Raw genomic sequence first — 22928 nt, 5'->3', positions numbered from 1 at the left:
CTTTCTCGAAGCTCTTAATATGTTACGGAAATGCCTCCTATAAGTAGCGTAGGTTCAAAGAAAGTGATCCAGGCAATGTAAATTTTCATCTTTATATAAGTGATGCTGAGGTTTTTTCATCAATGACAGTCTAAAAACCAAGACCGATAGAGACAAAAAATTTAAAAGATGAAGATAAAAGTGGTGTTGATGGACGCTTCTGTTTGTCATTGCGAAGCAGGCTTATATAAAAACTTGCTCTATTAACACTCTACTAACAGAGGCGGTTACCTTACAACAACGACCTCAGATAATGCACGTACTACTACACATATCTCATCACTGTTGGCTCGTAAAGGCCTATCGCCACCGGTCTTTCTATTAAGAGTGATAGTCGGCACTGAAAACAAAGGTCATCACTGTCGGTTGCAAACTGGGGTGATAATTATATATAAAATTTAAATAAATCATTGTTGTCGCCATGCCCAGTGAGCCCATCGCCGCCACTGAGCCACACGGTACTGGGTCCTCCACCACTGAGCCGCTACCGAGACCGCTACCTCCGATGCTGCCATACTAGAACCCGCCGCTAATGAGGACATAGCTCCCAAGCCCTCGCATATCCGATCGGCGCCGGTCAGGAGTTTCTCCACGAGCGAGATGTTGCCCCTCCTGTAGCCTCCTCCTCCACCGAGCTCGTCTCTGCCAAATCTGGAGGAGATGGAGACGGAGTGTGAGAGCGAAAGAGAAGACCCGGAGGATGACGGGAGCCCCCGCACGTTGTCGGCTTTGTGCCATCGCCCGAGGAATCTCTGCTCATGTCATTTGTGCTGGTCTTCGGACGTGGTGGAGGAAGGAGGCTTGGTGGGGCGGTGGCGGAGAGGAGTCTGTGCAGGCTATGGTAGAGAGGAATGTGATAAGGAGAGAGAAAGGAGAATAGTGTGGAGGGAGAGGGAGACAAAGCCGAACTGGTTTTTGGTCGGATTGTATTTTCACAACTGGATTGTTTTTCCAGCTAACCCTGAAAATAAACTCTGATCACCCTTGTTCGTGCTAGGAACTAGCTGTGAAAATGATTTTTTAAGGTCACTTCCATTATAAACTTGTGGTGCACCATGGAAATTATATATCCAAGATAAATGCACCAGTGGCCTTCAGACTTGTAAGCGTGTGTCCTATAGGTCCATAAACTTAAAAAATAGATTTCTGGGTTTCTGTACTTGTGAAGTGGTGCACCACACGTCGATGTTAGCCAAGTAAGAATTTCTTAGCGGTGTGGCATGCTAGAGAGTCATGCATTTTTTATTTAACCTCTCACATTTATTTTTCTTTTAAAAAAAAATAGGCCATCCCTTCTCCGCTTTCACCTCCCACAGGCCCATGCCTCTCGGTCTCGTGGTGGTTCATGCGACCATGTGAGGTGCGAGAAGAGAAGATAGGGTCTATTTTTTAGAAAAAAAAAATATGTGACGTTAAATGAAAAATATGTGCCACGTTAGCATGCCACGTCAACAAGAAATGCCTACATAACATGCATGGATCTGCGGTGTAAATTTAACAAGAAATGGCTACATAACAGGCCTCAAGTTATATGTTGCACGTGCATGTTCGAGGGCCGCCGGCGCATTTAATAACTCTTATATATCGTCGGGTGGACATACACGGATAAACATGGAAATCTCTCATCTGGCGGAGCCCCATGGAGGAGTTTGGCATGCCACAGTGCTACGGGTGCTACGCCCTGTGCATTTTCCTTGTTTTCCTCGTCCATGCCGTGGTCCGCGCTAAGTTCGGCGCGAGCAAGAAGCTCGGGCCGAAGCTGCCTCCCGGACCGTGGCAGCTGCCCCTGATCGGCAGCTCCCACTGCCTGCTGAGCCGCAGGCTCCCGCACCACCGCATGCGCGACCTTTCCCTGTGCCATGGCCAGCTCATGCTGCTCAGGATCTGTGAGCGCGTCGTCGTCGTCGTCTCCTCCGCCGAAGCCGCGGGGGAGGTGTTCGGCGACACCGCCTTCGAGCAGCGGCCGACCAGCCCGGCGCTCGACGAGCTCTACTCGAGGCACGGCATGGGGATCGTCTTCGCGCCCTACGGCGACCACTGGCGGCTGCTCCGGCGGGTCCTCGTGACTGAGCTCCTCAGCGCGCAGCGCGTCGAGTCCTTCAGGCGCATCCGGGAGCAGGAGGCGGCCCGCCTCGTGTCGTCTCTGCATGCCACGGCGGCGGCGGCGGCGTCTCCGTCGGACCAGCTCGCCAACATCGACGAGCGCCTCGCCGTGTTCGTTACGGACTCGGCGGTGCACGCCATCTTTGGCGACATGACGATGCCCGACCGAGCCGCGCTCCTCGACACGCTGGAGCAGGCTCTGGAGTTCTCGTCGCTCTTCGACCTGAGGGACCTGTTCCCGTCGTCGTGGCTCGTGCGGATGCTGCCGCGCAACAGCAAGGCGGAGCGGAACAGGCTGGAGGTGGTCCGCCTCATGGATGGTATCCTTCGTATTCACGAGGAGAGGAGGTCCTCCGGAGAAGCTGCTGCTGCCGGCGAGCAGGACATGGTCGACGTGCTGCTGAGGATACAGAGTGAAGGCGCCATGGGATCAGTTTCTCTCACGCACGGAATCATCATGGATATGCTAATTGTAATATCTCCCGTCTCACTGATTACATTTGGATGTTCTACTTCCACCTTAATTACGTACTTCAACTTTTTTTTCTCATGGATTGCTTATTTCCTCTATCTGAATTTTTATAACTTTTCACGAGAGTACAACCAAAAAAAAAAGCAACTCATAAGAAACAATTTACAATTTCTGTCCACCAGTCCATCAATCCGTACTCTTGCACGGGCTAAAATCCATGTCACTTAAGATAATTGGTTGAACTTGAAGTGAAAGCTCCGATCGGTAGCGGTGCTACCCTCTAGAGAATATTAATATTTAAACCTTATATGCATGTTTATTCTAAAGGGATATTAAAGGCCACTGGTGGTCTCTCCCAATTCTCAATGTGATTATTTATTTTTCCTATAAAGAAATTATATGTGCAGTAGTGGTTGTACTACCAATTATAGATATATCAAACATTTTAATTAAAATGTATACATATGTCTAAACTAACAAACTATACAAATTATATGTCATGGTTACTAATATGGTTTTAAACAATTTGTTAGTATCATTAAAATATGAGTTGATAAGGAAATATTTTTTATGTGCTGAAACATAACATATATATTTATCGATCATGCAAATTGGCACGACGTGTATATTTACTTTGACCAATTTTTTTAATATATTAATATCAATAGAACTAGGTAACATATAAACATAAATATTCTTTATGGTTATTTAAACTTTTTTTTGTAATAGAAGAAGTTGATATTTAGATGTTGATTCGAGGGCATATTCAGTTTTTCTAATAGTAAGATGCAAATTTAAGGGGTTACGTGGATTACCTACTGTAACACGGGGAGGTGGATAATTAGATGCAAAGTTAGGTTTACTTTGGATCTTGTTTCTTAATGGCATATGTGGGTAACTTTATGCCATTTTGTGCAATAGCATAGGTGGGTTATTATTTATTAAATAGAAAAAGATTTGATAGGCGTTATTTTCATTGGTGATTAGATTCTATCAAATTGAAGGTCAGATGTTTATGTGAGGACTTCTAGGATTTATCTTTTTTCTATTAGGTCTCATGAGGATCAAAGTGGAATATCCATTGGGGCTCTAGTTAGAATTTCTAGTATTCATCCTTTTTAATGTGATATGTATTTAGTTGAAACCCAAGCTTAAGATATATAAGCTCTTGTTGCATCCCCTTCTATGACTTCATCAATCTATAGTTTAGGTTTAAATTTTTAATCTAATTGTTGCAATTTTTACACATGTGAAGTTGGAACTCTAGTCGTTTTATCTTTTATTAAAAAATTTATTTTTTATTTTATTAAAAATGAGTTTAGGTCCTAGTAGTATTGTTTTTCACATACTAAGTTGAAACACAGCTTGCACCCCAGCACTCAACATGTTGAGTTCGTTATATCACAAGATTATATGTGTAATATTATTGTTTTATATAACATAGAGTACTCAAAAATAATATACTAATATTGATATGACATGATATTTTAGTCAAAATGTTTAAACTTATTCAAAATATCAAATTATGATAGTTATTATCATTGGTGTTAATATAAATTAAAGTGAACTATTAGTGTTATTGTTGTGTGTTTTGTTAAGTGAATATTTTTTCATGTTTCATATTCTAGTAAGATAAATGTTTATCCTATACATACATGTTCACTTGGTCTATATGATGGAATAGTACTACGATTCTTCTAACTTTATAGTCGTACGTTGTGTAATTTAGAAATATATATTGCATACTTTATGGATGTTAAATTATTTTTTGTGCATATTAGTATAAACATGTAGATCTGAGAGATATTTTTGTTCATTTTTTGTAATAGCTAAGGTAGAAACAAATATAAAGGTGTTACTTTATATTATCTCTCGTGATAGCATATATGTGTAGGTTTAATGCACACTTAGGGTTATTTACATTATCTTTCATAATGACTACATACATAGCTTACCTTTCATAATGACATAGGTGAGTAATTTCTAAAATTGTTAAGTGGTATTTTAAATCACCTGTCATAATGGCAGATGAGGGTAATTTAGATACAAAGTTGGAGGGTTATATTGAATTGTCCTCATATAATGACAAAGTGGGTAATTTAGATGCAATGTTACCGGGTAATTTTGGTTTATCTTTAATAATGGCAATATGAATACTTTAGATGCAAATTTAGGGGGGCTATTTTGAATTATCTTTTATAATGCCATTGGTGGATAATTTAGACGCAAGATTAGGTGGTTACTCTATGTATATTTTTTCATAATGGCAAGGTGGGTGATTTTTTTTTTATAAATTATAACAGATCCAATGGTTGTTACATGTGATGATGATTAGAGTCTATCAATTTAAAGGCCAGTTGTTTTTTTATCATTGTGTGAATTTTTAAGATTTATCTTTTTTTTAGCACGTCTAGTGAGCACTAATATGATGCCTCCATTAGATCTTACTCGCGTGCTTGGATGTGTTGGGCAGGATGTGTTTGTTGCAGCTATCAAGGCAACAACATCTACCCTTCGATGGGCCATGGCCGAACTAATGGCAAATCCTACGGTGATGGAGAAGGTTCAGTCGGAGATCCGCCGCGTCCTCGCAGGTCAGGGTCGAGTGCGCGAGGTAGCTGTAAGAGACATGGGCTACCTCAAAGCAGTGATCAAAGAGACTTTACGGCTACACCCTCCTATTCCACTAACCCCTAGATTTTGCACACAAGACCGTAAGATTCAAGGATACGATGTGCCAAAAGGGACAATACTTGTTGCAAACGTATGGGCAATCTCTAGGGACCCTAACTACTGGCAAGGCCAAGATCCAGACAAGTTCATGCCAGAAAGGTTTGAGGCCGAGCAGACCTTCAACTTCATGGGGTCAGACTTCGAATTCATACCATTCGGGGCCGGGCGACGAATTTGCCCTGGGATAGCTTTCTCGCAAGCAAATATTGAGTTTGCTTTGGCTAGTCTCCTATACCATTTTGATTGGGCACTGCCCAAGGGAGTCAGGCCGGAGGAACTAGACATGACGGAGTCTTGTGGACTTGAAGTGAGGAGGAAGGCCGAACTGCTTTTACGTCCCATACCTCGTATTCCTCAGGTAGATGAATAATCATAGTTTAAGAAATGTTGAGAAGCACTTATTTGTCATAAAAACATTTATCAGAAATTTTTTTCCAAAACGATATGTTGTAATGTCTTTTTATGTACCATATCTCTGTCCGACAAGAATGTAATTCTGGATTCTAGATCTGATCTAATAAGTCAGACTATATTGCAATAAGAGAATTTTATGGTTCTTGAAAATAATGAGAGCCATTCATTCATCTAGATATAACCGTTAAAAATTAAAGAACCTAATAGTTGGAAGCTAAGTTGTAGGCTGGAACTTAAATTTGGTGGGCCCAGAACTAACTATGAATTTAATTCGGAGGGTATACCAGAAATTTGAGGAAATTCTTTATAGGCCAGCTGCCTTATCCCTTTCCAATGCTGTATATAATAATGGGGAAAAAATGGACGACAGATGCAAGACAGTCAAGATGAGTCCAAGATGGCTCATTTACATGGAGCAAGTAAAACCGAGCATGCATGTCAATGGTGTCCCCACGCCACGTTCTGATTCAGCAGGAGAAGCACGGCCACGGGCCACCGAAAAGGACTGCCAAGTGGGCTTTCGGTTCTTGTATGGAGTTGATGATTGCTTCTTCTCTCCAACAACGATTTTTTTTTTAATTTTAACACTTTTTGGAAACTAATTTTAAATCTAACACGGTCGGGTTTTTTTTTAAAAAAAAACTAACACTTTTGGCCGCACCTTGCCCTGGCGCGGCCAAATGCCTGTGCCGCGCCATGCATGGTGGCGCGGCAGAGGGCTGACGTGGCGGCGACCGGAATCGCTGACCGCTGACGGGGCAGGGCCTGCCGCGCCACCGATCTTGGCGCGGCACTGCCATGCCCAGATCCGTGGCGTGGTAGAGCCGAATAAAACCCCGGCGCGGCCCACGTCCGCCAGTGGCCGAGCAGCCGTCGTTGCCCGAGCCGTGCAGCAAGGCCGCCCCATGGCCGCGTCCGCCCGTGCCAGCCAGCCCGCCGCCGAGCATGGCACGGCCGCCGGCCGCCTGGTGCGGCCACCGAGCCCGCACGCCGGCGCACCACCCCCTCCGGCCACGCACAGCGGCTGCCCGCCGAGGACTGCGCCCGCGCCTCCCAGCCCGGTCCAGCGCGCTGCAGCGAGGTACTCCCCTAATAAAGTTAGTAAAATTATTAAAGTATAGTTAGTATAGTTAGTAAAGTTAGTTAGTTTAGTTAGTATAGGTAATATAGTAAGTTAGTATAGGTAGTAAAGTTAGGTAGTTTAGTTAGTAAAGTTAGTTAGTTTAGTTAGTATAGGTAATATAGTAAGTTAGTATAGGTAGTAAAGTTAGGTAGTTTAGTTAGTACAGTTATTGAGTCTAGTTATATATTGGATTTAGTCCAATTAGTGAGTCTAGTTATATATTGGATTTAGTCCAATTAGTTGTTGTAGTTAGCCTTGTATAGATGTTAATATTAGATTAGTTAGTAGAGTTATAGTTAGAATATGTATTAATATTACTATAGACATTACATACGACGATTTCGACGATTTGATGAAGTTTCTTGAAATGCTTTTGCAGATGGATTGTTGTGTTAGAGTTTTGTATGGAGGAAGTGTTAGGAGAGAAGATGGTATGTTTGAGGATATGGAAGAAGAATTTGAATGGTTTGATAAACCTCCTAGCTTCAACGACCTTTGTGTCCGTTTGAATGCAAAGTTTGACGGTGATTTCACACTGAAGGAGAGGTTTGATACTGGGAAGACTAGGACACACTATGTCCTCATGCCCTTGCGCGACCCTACTCACTGGTCCCGCTACACTAGGGTTCTCTAAGGTTCCAATGTGCCCATGGCTGAGGTGGCGTTGGAGAATGGGTACAGGATGTAGGGTGTTCAGGACGGCCCGTCCATTGACGGTGTTGGAGGCAATGAGCAAGAATTGAGGGTCGAAGGGGAAGCAACTCAGGGTAACATGGATTTGGATGGTCAATTGACGCAGGAGCAGTTTCATTCAACTGCAGTAGGTTGTATAAGCAATGACTTTGATATGAATGATTTCGAACGGGAAGAGGAGGAGCAGGAGGAGGAGGACAGGATCGGTGATGTAGTTGGCAGTGATTCAGAAGATTCTGATTATGACCAAGGAGGTACAGATGCTATGCCAACACCGGCTGATGCCATGCCAGTACTGGTTCATAATATGCCATTACCAGTACCAACTGAGGTTTTGCATGGTGTCCAGGCTCAGGGTAGACTAGTCACAGATTTGGCTGCAGATGATACCCCCTATGATTCATGGGCCAGAATTAGCGAAGCGCAGCAGTATGTTCCACCACCACCTTACACAGTGACTGAGCTTGAGCAACTACGGTCGAAGAACGTACCTTTCATGGGCGTTCCGAACTATAGGGACGTCAGCATGACGGATATGGCAGTTTGTGACACCGGTCTCCAGATGTGTAGGAATTCATTGTATAACCATGAGAAAGAAACCCTTAGGAAGGGGATGATATTCAACACAATGTCAGAGATGAAACTCTTCCTTCAGGACTATGTTGCGTATCACCATAGGCCGTACACCGTCACTCATTCGGACCAGGAGTTGATGTACCACGTGATATGCAAAAATGGTTGTATGTGGAGGTTAAATGCACGAAAGAGACAGTGTGATGGCAAGTGAAGGATAACTAAAGTCATCGAACCCCACACTTGCCTAGACAATAGGGGGAAAGAAAATCATCAGCAGCTCACTACACGTTACCTTGCCCGTTGTATATTGGGGCTCGTTGATGATAATAACGACATCTCGGTGTCTTCTTTACAACAGTCCATATCTAGATTCGTTAGGTATGATGTGACGTATGGAAAGGCTTGGCGTGCTAAGCAAATTGCTCTAGCAATTCAATGGGGTACTTGGGAGGAAGAGTACAATATGGTGCCCTGCATCTTATGTGCAATGCATTACTACAACCCTGGCTTAAAATGGTTTGTGGACACCGAAGGGATGTTTTTTCGTGACCCATTGAGGCATGTCCTCTATCGTGTGTTCTGGTCGTTCGCGCAAACGGAACATGCATTCCAGTTTTGTCGGCTAGTCGTACTTGTTGATGGCACTTTTCTAACAGGAAAGTACAGGGGCACCTTGATGATGGCTGCTGCTGTTTATCCTGAGAACCAAATAGTACCCATGGCTTTTGCTTTGGCAGAGGGAGAGAACAATGAATCATGGTCATGGTTCATGCGGCTTCTACATGTGCAAGTGCTTGGCCCAACTCGCACTATATGTTTGATCTCGGACTGTCACGCAGGGCTTCTTAATGTTGTAGCTGAGCATATAGATGGGTTCCCGCCTCTAGTACATAGATGGTGCATGAGACACTTTGCCGCTAATTTCTGGTGGCATTAGTGGAAGCAAGAGGTATGTGAGAAGGTAAAGGCTCTGTATTGTGTACATACAAAGCACTGGTTCAAGGAGACAAAGAGAGAACTAGACAAGATGGTAAATGCAGCGGGAAAGGCCTGGTTAGAGGTGCAGATGGAACAGAAGGCTTAGTGGGCGTTAGCATATGATGAGGGGGGTTTCAGGTATGGCATCATGACCACTAACTCCTCAGAGTCCTTCAACCGTGTATTCACCGGAGTCCAATCGTTGCCCGTGTCTAGAATTATTGAGTTCTCATTTCATAAGTGCAACGAATATTTTGTGAAGAGGTGGGAACTTGCGCAGAGAAATATAGCTAAGCAAGGGCGTTTTGGAAAGGCTAGAGCTAAACATTTGAAGGAGGCCAAGGAATTGACCAAGCAGCACACCGCTGAGCCATATGGACCCCGCCGCCATATCTTTAGTGTACGGGGCAAGGGTGGCACAAGCTTGGGTGGCGAACATTATGGTGAACGAAACTACCGAGTTGATCTTGAAAAGGTAGAGTGCAGTTGCAACGTCCCTCAGATCATGCATGCCCCTTGCTCTCATATGATCACGGCCTGTAGGGTTCGCGGGTACAACTATGAGGATCTGCCATATATGTCACCCTTGTATCTCCATTCGAACACCATTAGTATTTGGGAGATGAGCTTCGAGCCATACCTTGACCCGACATAGTGGCCACCTTATAATGGTTATGACTACGTGCCGCATCCGGATCTAATGAAGGTAGGGAAGGGTAGGAGGAAGAAGAAGCGACTCAAGGGCGACATGGACGCTATGAGATGGTACGACGAAGACATGTACGGCGGGGGAGACTTCAACCAGACCCGTGGTAGGAATCTTTGCTCCGTTTGCAAACAATCTGGTCACAAGGCTGGCCGGCATAGAAGACAAGGGCAGTAGGTGATTTCATATTGTGTTCGTACTGCATAACAAGTAGTTCAAATTTTGCAATGCTACATAATGTTAATTTGAATACTCTAACCCTTTTTTATCAATTTGTAACAGGATGGCCCCTCCCACACTGCACCAGCTGTACCCCCTTCTTGAGGTGGAGTACGATGACCCCCTTCTTCCACCGGACGATGAGGTTTCCAAGAGGCATTCGAGGGATCCTTACATTCCTGGGACTTAGTTCATTATGTCGAACTTATGTCGAACGAATATTGTCGTCGAAAACTTACAGACTCATAAACCAATGAAAATGTTATGTGGCAACTTGTCATCCATTTATTTGCTTCATGTTCGTTTCAACTTGCGCACGGTCGCGGCACCACTTGTAGTTTTGTACAGTACCGACAACAACTCAATTGAAGCTGGATGTTGTCTGTCCGTGTCACTGTCGCGCCATCGTCTATGGCACGGCACTGACGTGCCGTGTAGTATGGCATGGCACTAACGCACTGTGGACTCTGGCGTGGCCGAACCTGGGCTATGGCTTGGCCAAACTAGTGGGCTATGGTGCTATATTCGAGATAATTTCACCAGATTATGTTTATTTTAGAAATTTTGAACGCATGATACAAACAAATGTGATCACTTAAGATCGATCATGGGTAATCCGAGTACATGACACATGGGTACAATACATCAGTAGTTCAAATGAAATATAAGATAACACAATGGAATTTCTACTACATAGCTACATTGATCATTAATAAAGCATGGAACTAACAGTCGGCGCAATTAAAAACCCTTAGTCAGAAATATACTGAGTAAGCAACTCATCGTTCGAGTACCAATCCTCAACCACAACCCTGTTGCTATGGCTAGGCTCACCTGCATTGCACTGATCTGCCTTTCGCCTATAGTAAGCGGCCTCTGCTTCATTTGCGGCCTGTGTGGCCTTAGTGAAGAACGCGTCGTCATCCTCCTCCGCCTGCAAGCCTACCTCTACTAGAGCGATGAGATCACTCAGTCTGTCAGTGTCATCCTCAGCCTCATCTGCCTGCAAGCCCGCCTCTGCTAGAGCGATGAGCTCGCTCAGTCTACCAGTGTCGTCTTCAGCCTCATCTGCCTGCAAGCCCACCTCTGCTAGAGCGATGAGCTCGCTGAGTCTGGCAGTGTCATCCTCATCCTCATCCCCCTCATCAGACAACACAATCGGTGATTCAACGGTGCGACCAACTCGCTTTCTGTGCTCATCTAACTTTTTTTCCTCGTACCTTGCATGAGCCACCTCTGCAACATGGTCCTCGCTGCATCCAATCCCTTAATGTATAAAATGCAATCAGTTAACAACGCGACTATATTACATTTAAAATCAGGCAACGAAAAAAGGCTTCGAAGTACTCACTAGCACATAATGAAACGACATGCTCGTTCAAGACCTGCATCTGTACTCGTCTCCTCCCTTGCCTCCTTCCTTGCCCTCTCCTCCTCTAATGTCATCCGTCTCTCCAATCCCCATTTGACAAGCCCAATATCGCTCGGGTTACAAATACCATGCTGTCTAGCCAACTCACGCATCTTGTCTTTGTGATGTTTAACAAAAAGGTTGATGTAGTAAGGTCCATATCCCCTCTTTTGTGCAATTACTTGCTTCCCCTTCAGTTCATCTAAGAACTTATCTTGACCATTATAGCATTCCCACCAGCATTTCCTAGTGCTCTGTTCAAACGATAAATTATATCATATATGTCTTAGCAAAAGAAACAAAATACGATTTCATGGTTACCACAAAAATAACCAATCTCATCATAGTCAATCATATGGCCGCAATAATGGTCTATTCCAAGCTCCGAAGGGACTAGACCATAGTTAGATTTAACACCACATTCGCACTTGACTAGTGGTGCTTTGTAAATTAACCTTTCTTTCTTCTTTTGCTTTGCTTTTGGAGGTTCGTCAGGCCATTTGTTCTTAGGACCGTACAACCACTCCTTGAAACGACACTTCGCCATTGAATACACCTAAATAACGTGACATTAGTACATGACACATATAGCTCAACATTTCAACACATACACTTACTTCATGCTTGTTTGGACACACAAACTCCAACGTATTGTAAGGGTTTATCACGGCTTGGTCTCCGCAATGGCACAGAGGAGGTTCCTCGAGTCATGTAACTATGGCTAAGTGCTTCTCCTTAGCCGTCATTGAAGGGGGGTTAGGGGGAGGTGGAACCCACCGCTCGAAGTGCTCTCATGGATGTCGCCCTCTCCACCAATCCTCGAAAAGGAGGTACCTGGGGTCAAACTTGTCTGCACCGTCGATCCACTAAAAGAAAAAACACCTCTCATAGTCCTACACAACAAAAATTCAACAAAATATTAGTAACCTAGTAATACAAATGAAGAAGAAAAATATACGAAAACAATTACTTACATTAAAATGACTGCACGTGTAGAAGCAACAAGCCGCTGTGTCCGGATGTCTCGATTGAAACACGTCGGCCAGATGACCACAGTCACAGTTAGGGACATGGAGTTCAGGAGGGACAGGGGCATCTTTGCTAGACTCGTCGGGGGTACAATTCTCTAGGACGACCCCGTTTTCGCCATAACTGCTCCCGAAACATGTCTTCCATCTAATAAAATGGTTAAAATTAAACATCAATCAAAACAACGCAAATTAATGTAAAATATAATCATTTGCAATGCAACTAAAATAATATAACCGACAATTATAGCAACAAAAATATACATGGTAAACATACTTCTAACTAAATAATTAACCTTAACATTGACAAAATCAAACTAATATCTTCGTTCAAACCGTAGACCATAGTTCCGAAACATAATTTTTCTCCTAAACTTAGCTCCCATTCATAATATACTATCCACCATTCAAACGAAAATAAAATGTACGTCATTACCTTGCACTAGGACCAGGTGGGAGGGAGGTGGCCGGGGAATGGAAGGGATGGGAGGGAGGGGGCAATGGAGGGCCGGGCTGCCGGCGTTCATGTCATGGCGGTTGGCGTGCTCGGCGGCGGGCTAGCACGAGCGGACACGGGCACGGTGGCCAGGCGGCCTTGCTGCTCGGGCAGTGGGACTGGCGGCAGGGGTTTTACTCAGCTCTGTCGCGCCACGGATCAGGGCACGGCAGTGTCGCACCACGATCGGTGGCGTGGCAGGCCCTGCCGCGTTAGCGGTCAGCGATTCCAGTCACCGCCACATCAGCCCTCTGCCGTGCCACCATGCATAGCGCGGCATAGGCATTTGGCCACGCCAGGGCAATAGGCGCGGCCAAAAGTGTTAGTTTAAAAAAAACGACCGTGTTAGATTTAAAATTAGTTTCCAAAAAGTTTTTAAAATTAAAAAAATAATTCCCAACAACAGAGGACATATTGGGCTGCTTCTTAGCACATTTGTCTTGGCACAAATCAATGCACCATGTGATCTTGCATACTTCTAAAATATTTTCCCTCAATTGTAGCAACAATGTTAGCATTAAGGCCTCTCTTGAAGTATTTCATTGCATTCATGTCATCAACAATATTTGCTCGATGCATGAAAGAACATAGCTTATCATAATATGCTTGGACAGATTTACTACCTTGCTTCACATTCTCCAAACAACGAAGCAAAATCAGCCCATATTTCTTGAAATAAATTCCTTTGTCATAGACTTCTTCAAATCTTCCCAATTCTTGATAAGACGCTTATGTGGATATTCTTTCCACCAATCAAGAGCATAATCTTCAAATTCAAGTACCGCTCTTGATATCTTCTTGGTTTCTAAAAATTTTTGGATTTCATGTTCAATCTCCATTTGCTCTTGCCAATCAAGAAATTCCTCCGGATCCGTACTTCCATAGAATGGAAGATTGGTGTATCTTCGACCTGTCATAGTTAATGCATATGCAAAATAGCAAGCCTATATGTGGCATAGGTGTAACACCCTAAAATTTGAACTTTTGAAAATAGGATTAAAATGATTTATTTATGAATTTTGTGCTCATAAAAACCTAGGAAAATAAAAATTTTCATTAAATTAAAATTCAATATAGGGAATAGCTACATGTTTGAGCATACATGCCGGTGCATTTGTTTCTTTAAATGGTGTGGATTTGATTCAAATTGAAAATATTCCAAAGTGCTTTTGAAATTGGCTTTGAAGTAAAAGAAAAGAAAATTATGAAATAAAAGAATTTAAAAAGTTGTAAAATATTATTTTTGAAAACTTATCAAAATTGCTCACTTTTATTTGAGTTGAAAAGTATACTTGAAACTACATAGGAATTCGATTTGGTTCATGTTTTAAAATTTGGTATGAATTAAGAAAGGAAAATAGAAAGATATTTGGAAAAAGAAAACCCCATTCTCCTTTTTCTCTCTTGGCCTAGCCGGCCCCCAAGCCGAGCGGCCCAGCTATTTCTCTCCCCTCTCTCCCGTGCAGCCCAGCAACCAGCTGGCCTATTTTTTTTCTCCCATGGCCCATCTTCTCTTCTTCCCCCTCCTTTCTCATTTTTCCTCGGCCCAGCTCCCTTCTTCTTTCCCCTTTGGCCCAGCGCGTATGCCCAGCTCTTCTTCCTCGCACGCCGCTTCCTCTTGGGCCGACGACCGAGGCCCGCCAGCAAGTGCGCCCGCGCCTCTCCTTTCCCGCTTGCCCCGCTGCCACCGCGGGCCCGCCTGTCAGCTTCGCCTCCTACCTTGGACCGTCATTGACGTAGACTCTACCACCGCCGCCAAGCACTCCGTGTTTGCGCCGCTCCCGTCTCCTTGATGCCTTGCGTCCCAAGCCGCGCCAGCCTCTTAAACAACGAGCCCCGTGTTGTGCCACCTCCCTATACCACCTCAGAGCCAGCTATTGCCTTGCCTCCAAGCAGTAGTCACCGAAGGAGATCCGCCGTCTACCTCATGGAGAACCGCACCCGCCTTGCTCCTTCTTCGCCGCTGAGGTAGCCCTAGGTGAGACCGCCGTCGCCCCTCTCTCTCTAGTGTCTCTGGTTCGGAAAACCAAGCACCATAGGCTCCTAATCGATAGCGCCGTTGAGCCCATCCATGGCGCCACCACGGTCAACTCACCGTTGGCCCTATTCCAGCCAGTCGGGCCCTATCTCTCCCCTCCGCTTCTATCCCGGCCGTTCAAGTCTAATCCGACGGCCCCAGATGAAGGATACCCCTTCGTTGGTAGTTTTGCAAAAACCACCTTATAATTACTTGAGTCTTATCCCGCAGTCCAAAGCGTCTTTCCAGATTTTGTTTTCTTCTTTGGAAAGCGTATTTTCATCGGTTTAGATCCAAAATACGTTTTCAGTTATTTATAGTTTTGCCACTAGATTTGTTTAGGGCATAACTTTTCCATTTTAACTCTGATATGATCCGTTCAACTTGCGTTAGGTTCGTATTTATGTTGTCTACATGTTTATACCATTGTTAGATATGTTTTCAACTTTTAAAATTCGTGGTTAGATTTAATCTATTATTTTAATAAAGGAAATCTTGTTTAATTCATATCTTCTACGTTTTAACTCCGTTTTAATCCATTCAAGTTGCGTTGGATTCATAATAACATAAACCACACATTGGCAATAATGTTTATCATATCATTATTTCTAGAATTTCATGCTTTAAACTCTAATTTGAATAATAATTATGCAACTGTATTTTATAGATAAAATATGATTTGTTTTACTTTAGTTTTATAATTCAAATCTAAATTCGATTTAATTCAATTTATATAAGCTTTTATATAGTTAAAATAAATGAAGCCTATAGTTTTCTTTTCCACACATAAAGCAGATCTATCGGTTGATGTATCTTTTCACCGAAGCTCCGATTAGCGTGTCGCTCGTGTGTGTGTTCGTAGCGATGCATAGAATCGTATTTCAAACTCTTTCACTTATTTTTCTATGATTGGTGTATTGTTCTGATTTAGTTCTATTGTTTGCTTCGTATATGATTGTATGGATGCTTGTGTGGTGCTTTATGATTACGTCTAGTCGGTGAGATATAAATGGTGATCAAGAAGAGAAGAACATTGAAGATTAAAGGTTACCGAAGGATCGTTGTTTAAGGCAAGTATAGCATGGGATCTTCCTTATTGTCCTATACACCTTTAATCATTTAATTCATATTGCATGTGTCTACCTTGACTGCCACTAAGGATTCCCTAGTCTTTAGTACCTGTGCCTTGTTACCTATGGGGTATTGCATTGGGTAGTATGATGCTAGTGCTCAACTACAACCATGATCTTGTAACTTGACTAATGGTATATGAAATAAATACTAAAAGATGCTTTTTAGCAACATGGAACAAGGGGCTAGAGTATTGGGCTGGTTTTTATGGTGCTCTAAATTCCTCTCTCTAAGGACTTATCTATAGGTGATCATCCAGGACTTACAATACAACTATGAGGGCTACATGGCTCTGGCTTTAGCTTAGTATGAGGACCTTTTCTAGCTTGTTAGTGGTTACCTTTATTGGTGTAAGAATGGCCTGACGAATCGGGATAGTGCGACCTCTATCCCTTTGAGTATAGGCTAAGCGTCATTGTGCCATCGGGAAGGGGGGCTCTATATCTGTTTGTCGAGTGAATCTAATGGCCCTAACTTGTTAGACGAACCTTTGAAAGGCTTCATAGTGAACCTTGCCGGCCTTCCTTGGTAGTGGGTCAATAGGTTGGCCGCCTTGGGCGAAAGGGTAAATCATGACTCACAGTGAAAGTGTACAACCTCTGTAGAGTGCAAAACTGGTATATCAGCCGTGCTCACGGTCACAAGCGGCCTTGGAACCCTTACGGAATAGATGATCACTAATGGTTAATGATGATGAACACGGATGATACTGATGATGAATATGGTCATTATTGATTACAATTTATGCTATTCGTTATTCATGATTACCTGATCATGTGTTTATGGCCTTGAGATAAACTTGTTGCTACTCCTCTGCCAAAATCATGACTCATTAAAAGCTAATCGCAGTTAACCAGTGTTAGCCTTTTGAGCCTCATGAACCCCAAGTTATATTTGTTGAGTACGACATGTACTTACGCTTGCTTTACTTTTCAAATATTTGGATGAAAATCCCGGATGGGTATCAGATTGCTAGAGTTTGGTGGAATTAGGCTTGTGATCAACCAGTCAGTTGTCCCTGTGGATTTGGAGTACTCGTCTAAAGATCAGAGTTGTCTTTCCGCTATTTATACTCTGAGGTTATAATCTTTATACTAATACGCTATGTATTTAAGCATTGTCTTTTGATATTACCCTTATTTGTAGCTATATGTGAGATTTGACTTCCTAGGCTCAGATCTGGTGTGTATCTGGTTTTGTTTTTAAAACCGGGTGCTACAATAGGATAATATGTGGAACTCTCACAACCTCACCTCTCTTACCAACTGAAGCTTTTATGAATTCACCGCGGATTACAGAGAAACAAATGTGCGGTGGTAACAGAAAGTGATGGTTTGGCGAATACAAGACCAGAGTACCGATTACGATGGCTTGTATGTGGAGCTTGGTGGGGAGTGATAAACTAGGAATGCAATCTGAATTCTAGTTGTTGTAAAGTTAAATAACAATCCAAACTAGAAGTACTTTGCCTAGTGTTGACCATAAGATATAAAAGATGTAAATGGATCACACGCACGCGCAAAGAAATTTCAGAGTTGATGCAAACAAGGAATATGATTGGGATGCAAGTGTTGTGATTAGACCCAACCAAAATATTGCACCAAATGAAGATAGCAAAACTGGTTACTCACTTAATATGAAAAAAATTTAGCACTTGTGCATGTAAACCAACTGATCTTCAACTTTCCTTTCACAACGTTCTCAACTTTTTTTCACTTTTCTTTCTTCTTTTTTTATATATAACTAAACACAGGGATTAGATGTACTACTTGCAAACTTAATGATAGAAACAAAAACACAACTAGTAGCTATATCTTGATAGGATCAAATTTAACGCGAAGGAGATGATACGGGTTTTCAGATTTTTTGTAGGGATTTTCATATATATGTAAGAGGCTCAAAGGACACACAAAGAATAATGATCAGCAACTAAAACAAAAACTCTAATGGAGTGAAACTTAACAAAACTCACTAAAATAAAATAACAGATTAAAACAAAGGGCTAAAGCATTTTTTTGGCTTTTTGGTGGATATGATGAAACAAAAATATATGTAGCTAAGGATAAAGAATCCTACCGTGGCAACTAAGGATCTAATACCAGATGATATGTCATGGGGTCCCGATCTTCACGATGGAGGATGAGCACCAGATAACTAGCTTCAAAGAAGCCAAGATAACTTGCAGCAAACAGCGATAACTAGTGCAAACTGGCAAATAAAACTCAAAGGCAACCACCATCTTTAACCGGCAACCTGAATCGAGGATTCGCCCAACCACACTCTCTAGGAACCAACCAACACAGGCTACAGTCAATCGAGGAAACCTCGAAGGGAGTAGGAGCACCAATTGGGAGCGGATGAAGACATCTTTTCCATGTTGCAACAGTCTAATCTCACATTTTCTTATGTTGTTTACTTATGTTTAGATCCATCGCTTGCAGTGTCCGACTCTGCTCACCCAATAAGGAACAACGTAATGAAGCACATATATCAGCTACAGACAAACCGTCCCATAGCCGTTGCCGATCAAATTGATTCCCTATCAACACTACCTTTCCCTCTTACATTTTAGTGCACATGCCAAACATTTGGTTTCAACACAGGTTCTCCAACTTTCATTGTTTTTTGCTATCATTTCCACTACCGAAAACAGTATATATGCAAAGAGTGCCTGATGGTTTGCCGAGTGCATTCCTTCGGGCACTGCAAACAATATCTTTACCGAGTGCCTACAGATAAACACTCGGCAAAATAATTGCACTCGGGAAAAAACTTACTTGCCGAGTGCAGGAAATAAAACACTCGGCAAACAACAACAAGACACTCGGCAAAGAATTGACACTCGGCAAAAGACCGCCATGTGTGATGGCCATCAACTAGGGTGCCGACCGTTAGAACCTTGTCAAGTGTCGGCTAGTGACACTGGGCAAAGAGAATCTTTGCCGAGTGTTTTTATCTGGCACTCAACAAATAGGTTCGTTTGCCGAGTGTTTTATTTTGGTACTCGGCAAATTAAAAAGTTTTTTCCTCCCTTGACCTTGTAACTTTTTCTACTCTCCACATACAACATGTGGTACTCCATGTTAAGATTTGGTATATTTCTAGATCCGTTTGCTATATTTAATTAATTTATTGCATTTCAAGGATTTTTTTGGTATAAGTCAAATTTGAACTACAAGTGATTCAAATAATATAATAAAATGAGTAGAAAAATGATATTCATGTTATTGAGTCCCGTGTGAGACCTTACCCAGGAAATGAAAAGAAATTTCGAACATCTTGTTCACGAAACCCGACCATGAACATGTGGCCGAATGGTTTTTAAATTCTAAAAAAAGCAAACGAAGTATGAAAATCATGAGATTTGTCAAGATCTCATGATATCATACGTGGAGGCCGTGGTAAAAAATTGAGAAGGTTTCGCACAATCTGTCACGTACGATGTTTACAAATCGAAGTATCTCAGAAGAAGAATCGTAGCGTTGAGAAGGATTCGGTAAGATTCAGAGTCAAAGTGACGGTCGAATTGGGGTTTGACTTCAAAGCTTTTTGTATAGGAAATAGAGAACATAGATTGTTTCAATAGAATTTTTGGATCCGTTTGATAATTTTAATTGATTAAGTGCAATTATAGAATTTTAATTGATATAAATTGAATTTGAGCTATAACTGCATGAAATAATAAGTTTTTTTCTCTTCTAACCTTGAAACTTTTTGTACTCTCCACATACAACATGTGGTACTCTATGTTAAGATTTCGTATATTTCTAGATCTGTTTGCTATATTTAATTAATTTAATGCATTTCAAGGAATTTTTTTGGTATAAGTCAAATTTGAACTACAAATGATTCAAATAATATAATAAAATGAGTAGAAAAATGATATTCATGTTATTGAGTCCTGTGTGAGGCCTTATCTGGGAAATGAAAAGAAATTTCGAACATCTTGTTTAAGAAACACGACCACGAAGGTGTGGCCGAATGGTTTTCAAATTCTAAAAAAAAACAAACAAAGTCTGAAAATTATGAGATTTGTCAAGATCTCGTGATATCATATGTGGAGGCTGTGGGAAGGTTTCGGACGATCTGTCATGTACGATGTTAACAAACCAAAGTACGTCAAAAGAAGAATAGCGTTGAGAAAGATTCGGTAAGATTTGGAGTCAAAGTGATGGTCGAATTGGGGTTTGACTCCAAAACTTTTTGTATAGGCAATAGAGAACAAGATTAATTCATGTGTAATTTTGGTAATCTTTTGGATCCGTTTGATAAATTTGAATTATTAAGTGTAATTATAGAATTTTAATTGATATACATTGAACTTGAGCTACAACTGTATGAAATAATAAGTTTTTTTTCACTTCTGGCCTTGAAACTTTTTCTACTGTCCACATACAACATGTGGTACTCCATGTTAAGATTTGGTATATTTCTGGATCTGTTGGCTATATTTAATTAATTTATTGCATTTTAAGGAATTTTTTGGTATAAGTCAAATTTGAACTGCAAGTGATTCAAATAATAGAATAAAATGAGTAGAAAAATGATATTCATGTTATTGAGTCTAATGTGAGGCCTTAACCAGGAAATGAAAAGAAATTTTGAATGTCTTGTTCAGGAAACACGACCATGAACGTGTGGCCAAATGATTTTTAAATTCTAAAAAAAGCAAACGAAGTTTGAAAATCATGAGATTTGTCAAGATCTTGTGATATCATACGTGGAGGCCATGGTAAAAAAATGAGAAGGTTCCGCATAATCTGTCACGTACGATGTTTATAAACCGAAGTATCTCAGAAGAAGAATAGTAGCATTGAGAAGGATTCGGTAAGATTTGGAGTCAAAGTGACGGTCGAATTGGGGTTTGACTTCAAAACTTTTTGTATAAGCAATAGAGAACAAAATTGATTAATGTGTAATTTTTGTAATCTTTTGGATCCGTTTGATAATTTTAATTTATTAAGTGCAATTATAGAATGTTAATTGATATACATTGAATTCAAGCTACAACTACATGAAATAATAAGTTTTTTTTCACTTCTGGCCTTGAAACTTTTTCTACTATACACATACAACATGTGATACTCCATGTTAAGATTTGGTATATTTCTGGATCCGTTTTGCTATATTTAATTAATTTATTGCATTTTAAGGAATTTTTTGGTATAAGTCAAATTTGAACTGCAAGTGATTCAAATAATAGAATAAAATGAGTAGAAAAATGATATTCATGTTATTGAGTCTAATGTGAGGCCTTAACCAGGAAATGAAAAGAAATTTTGAATGTCTTGTTCAGGAAACACGACCATGAACGTGTGGCCAAATGATTTTTAAATTCTAAAAAAAGCAAACGAAGTTTGAAAATCATGAGATTTGTCAAGATCTTGTGATATCATACGTGGAGGCCATGGTAAAAAAATGAGAAGGTTCCGCATAATCTGTCACGTACGATGTTTATAAACCGAAGTATCTCAGAAGAAGAATAGTAGCATTGAGAAGGATTCGGTAAGATTTGGAGTCAAAGTGACGGTCGAATTGGGGTTTGACTTCAAAACTTTTTGTATAAGCAATAGAGAACAAAATTGATTAATGTGTAATTTTTGTAATCTTTTGGATCCGTTTGATAATTTTAATTTATTAAGTGCAATTATAGAATGTTAATTGATATACATTGAATTCAAGCTACAACTACATGAAATAATAAGTTTTTTTTCACTTCTGGCCTTGAAACTTTTTCTACTATACACATACAACATGTGATACTCCATGTTAAGATTTGGTATATTTCTGGATCCGTTTTGCTATATTTAATTAATTTATTGCATTTCAAGGAATTTTTGGTATAAGTCAAATTTGAACTTCAAGTGATTCAAATAATAGAATAAAATGAGTACAAAATCAATAAGTTTGCGAACTTTGCCGAGTGTCCCTGAGATGGCAGTTTGCAGAGTGTCAGAACTGGGACACTCGGCAAACAGCTTCACGGGCCCCAAATATGCACAATAGTTTAGGATTTGGAAATGGGAAAAAAATTAAAACGGGTTTGCCGAGTGCTAGATCGCGGGCACTCGGCAAACCTCCCTTGTAACCAACCCAAGTCCCGCCCCCAGCCACACACATACGCACACAATCAAACACTTTGCCACGCCCAAAGCAGACCATGTCGTCATCCCCGCCGCCGGCCCTGTGCCTGTGCCCGTCCACACCAGCCCCCGGCGCTCGGCATCATGCACCCGGCGCCTACCCCGCACGCCGAGGATGCAGGCTCCCGACGCCCGACGCCCAGCCCCCGGCGTCAGCCCCCACGCGTCGACGCCGCAGGCTCCCAGCACCCCTCGCCCGGCGCCCGCCCCCGTGCGCCGACGACGCAGGCTTCGGTGCCCGACCTCCCGCGCTATACCTAGGTAATCCCTTGGTCTTCTCTTTCATGTTCCCTTTGTCTGATTTAGTGATTACACAGTTTGGTTCGCATTTGTTTGGCAATGGAATTTCTATCAGTTTGTAGTACTTGGTTGCTTCAAACAGATAAATTTTTGCAATGTCCTCAACAGTTCCCTAAGGATTGACAACTTTTTCTAAGGAATAGTGCAATGTATAACTGAATTTTTTTCTGCGCAGAATACCTAAAGAGATAAAATCCGTTATGTTAGCAGATTGCAGAAAAGTAACAGTGACTGTTCTCTAGCTTATCAGTTTTCAAGAATACTTGACTGCACACTGCAGATGTTCAGCAGAGTCAAATTAGGAAGTGTGCTTGCATTCTTGTATTAAGTGTTTGCATCAGTTCAC

General features: G+C 41.8%; 1 protein-coding gene across 1 annotated transcript; it reads left to right on the top strand.

The window, feature by feature from the left end:
- The first annotated feature begins 1591 nt into the window (after window positions 1-1591).
- On the top strand, window positions 1592-5914 carry LOC136482501 (desmethyl-deoxy-podophyllotoxin synthase-like). The gene is made up of 2 exons (XM_066479711.1): window positions 1592-2614; window positions 5088-5914. The coding sequence occupies exons 1-2, from the start codon at window positions 1679-1681 to the stop codon at window positions 5715-5717; spliced, it is 1566 nt and encodes a 521-aa protein (XP_066335808.1). The 5' UTR covers window positions 1592-1678; the 3' UTR covers window positions 5718-5914.
- Window positions 5915-22928: the final 17014 nt, after the last annotated feature.

This window comes from Miscanthus floridulus, chromosome 9 (assembly GCF_019320115.1).
Source record: "Miscanthus floridulus cultivar M001 chromosome 9, ASM1932011v1, whole genome shotgun sequence".
Classification (NCBI taxonomy): domain Eukaryota; kingdom Viridiplantae; phylum Streptophyta; class Magnoliopsida; order Poales; family Poaceae; genus Miscanthus; species Miscanthus floridulus.
This window is presented reverse-complemented; position numbering and strand designations above follow the sequence as displayed.

Excerpts from the sequence above, each read along its gene's own strand:
- LOC136482501 (XM_066479711.1), top strand. The coding sequence starts at position 1,679 with ATGGAGGAGTTTGGCATGCCACAGTGCTACGGGTGCTACGCCCTGTGC. Across the intron at positions 2,615-5,087 it reads TCATCATGGATATGCTAATT|GATGTGTTTGTTGCAGCTAT; the intron begins GTAATATCTCCC and ends TGTGTTGGGCAG.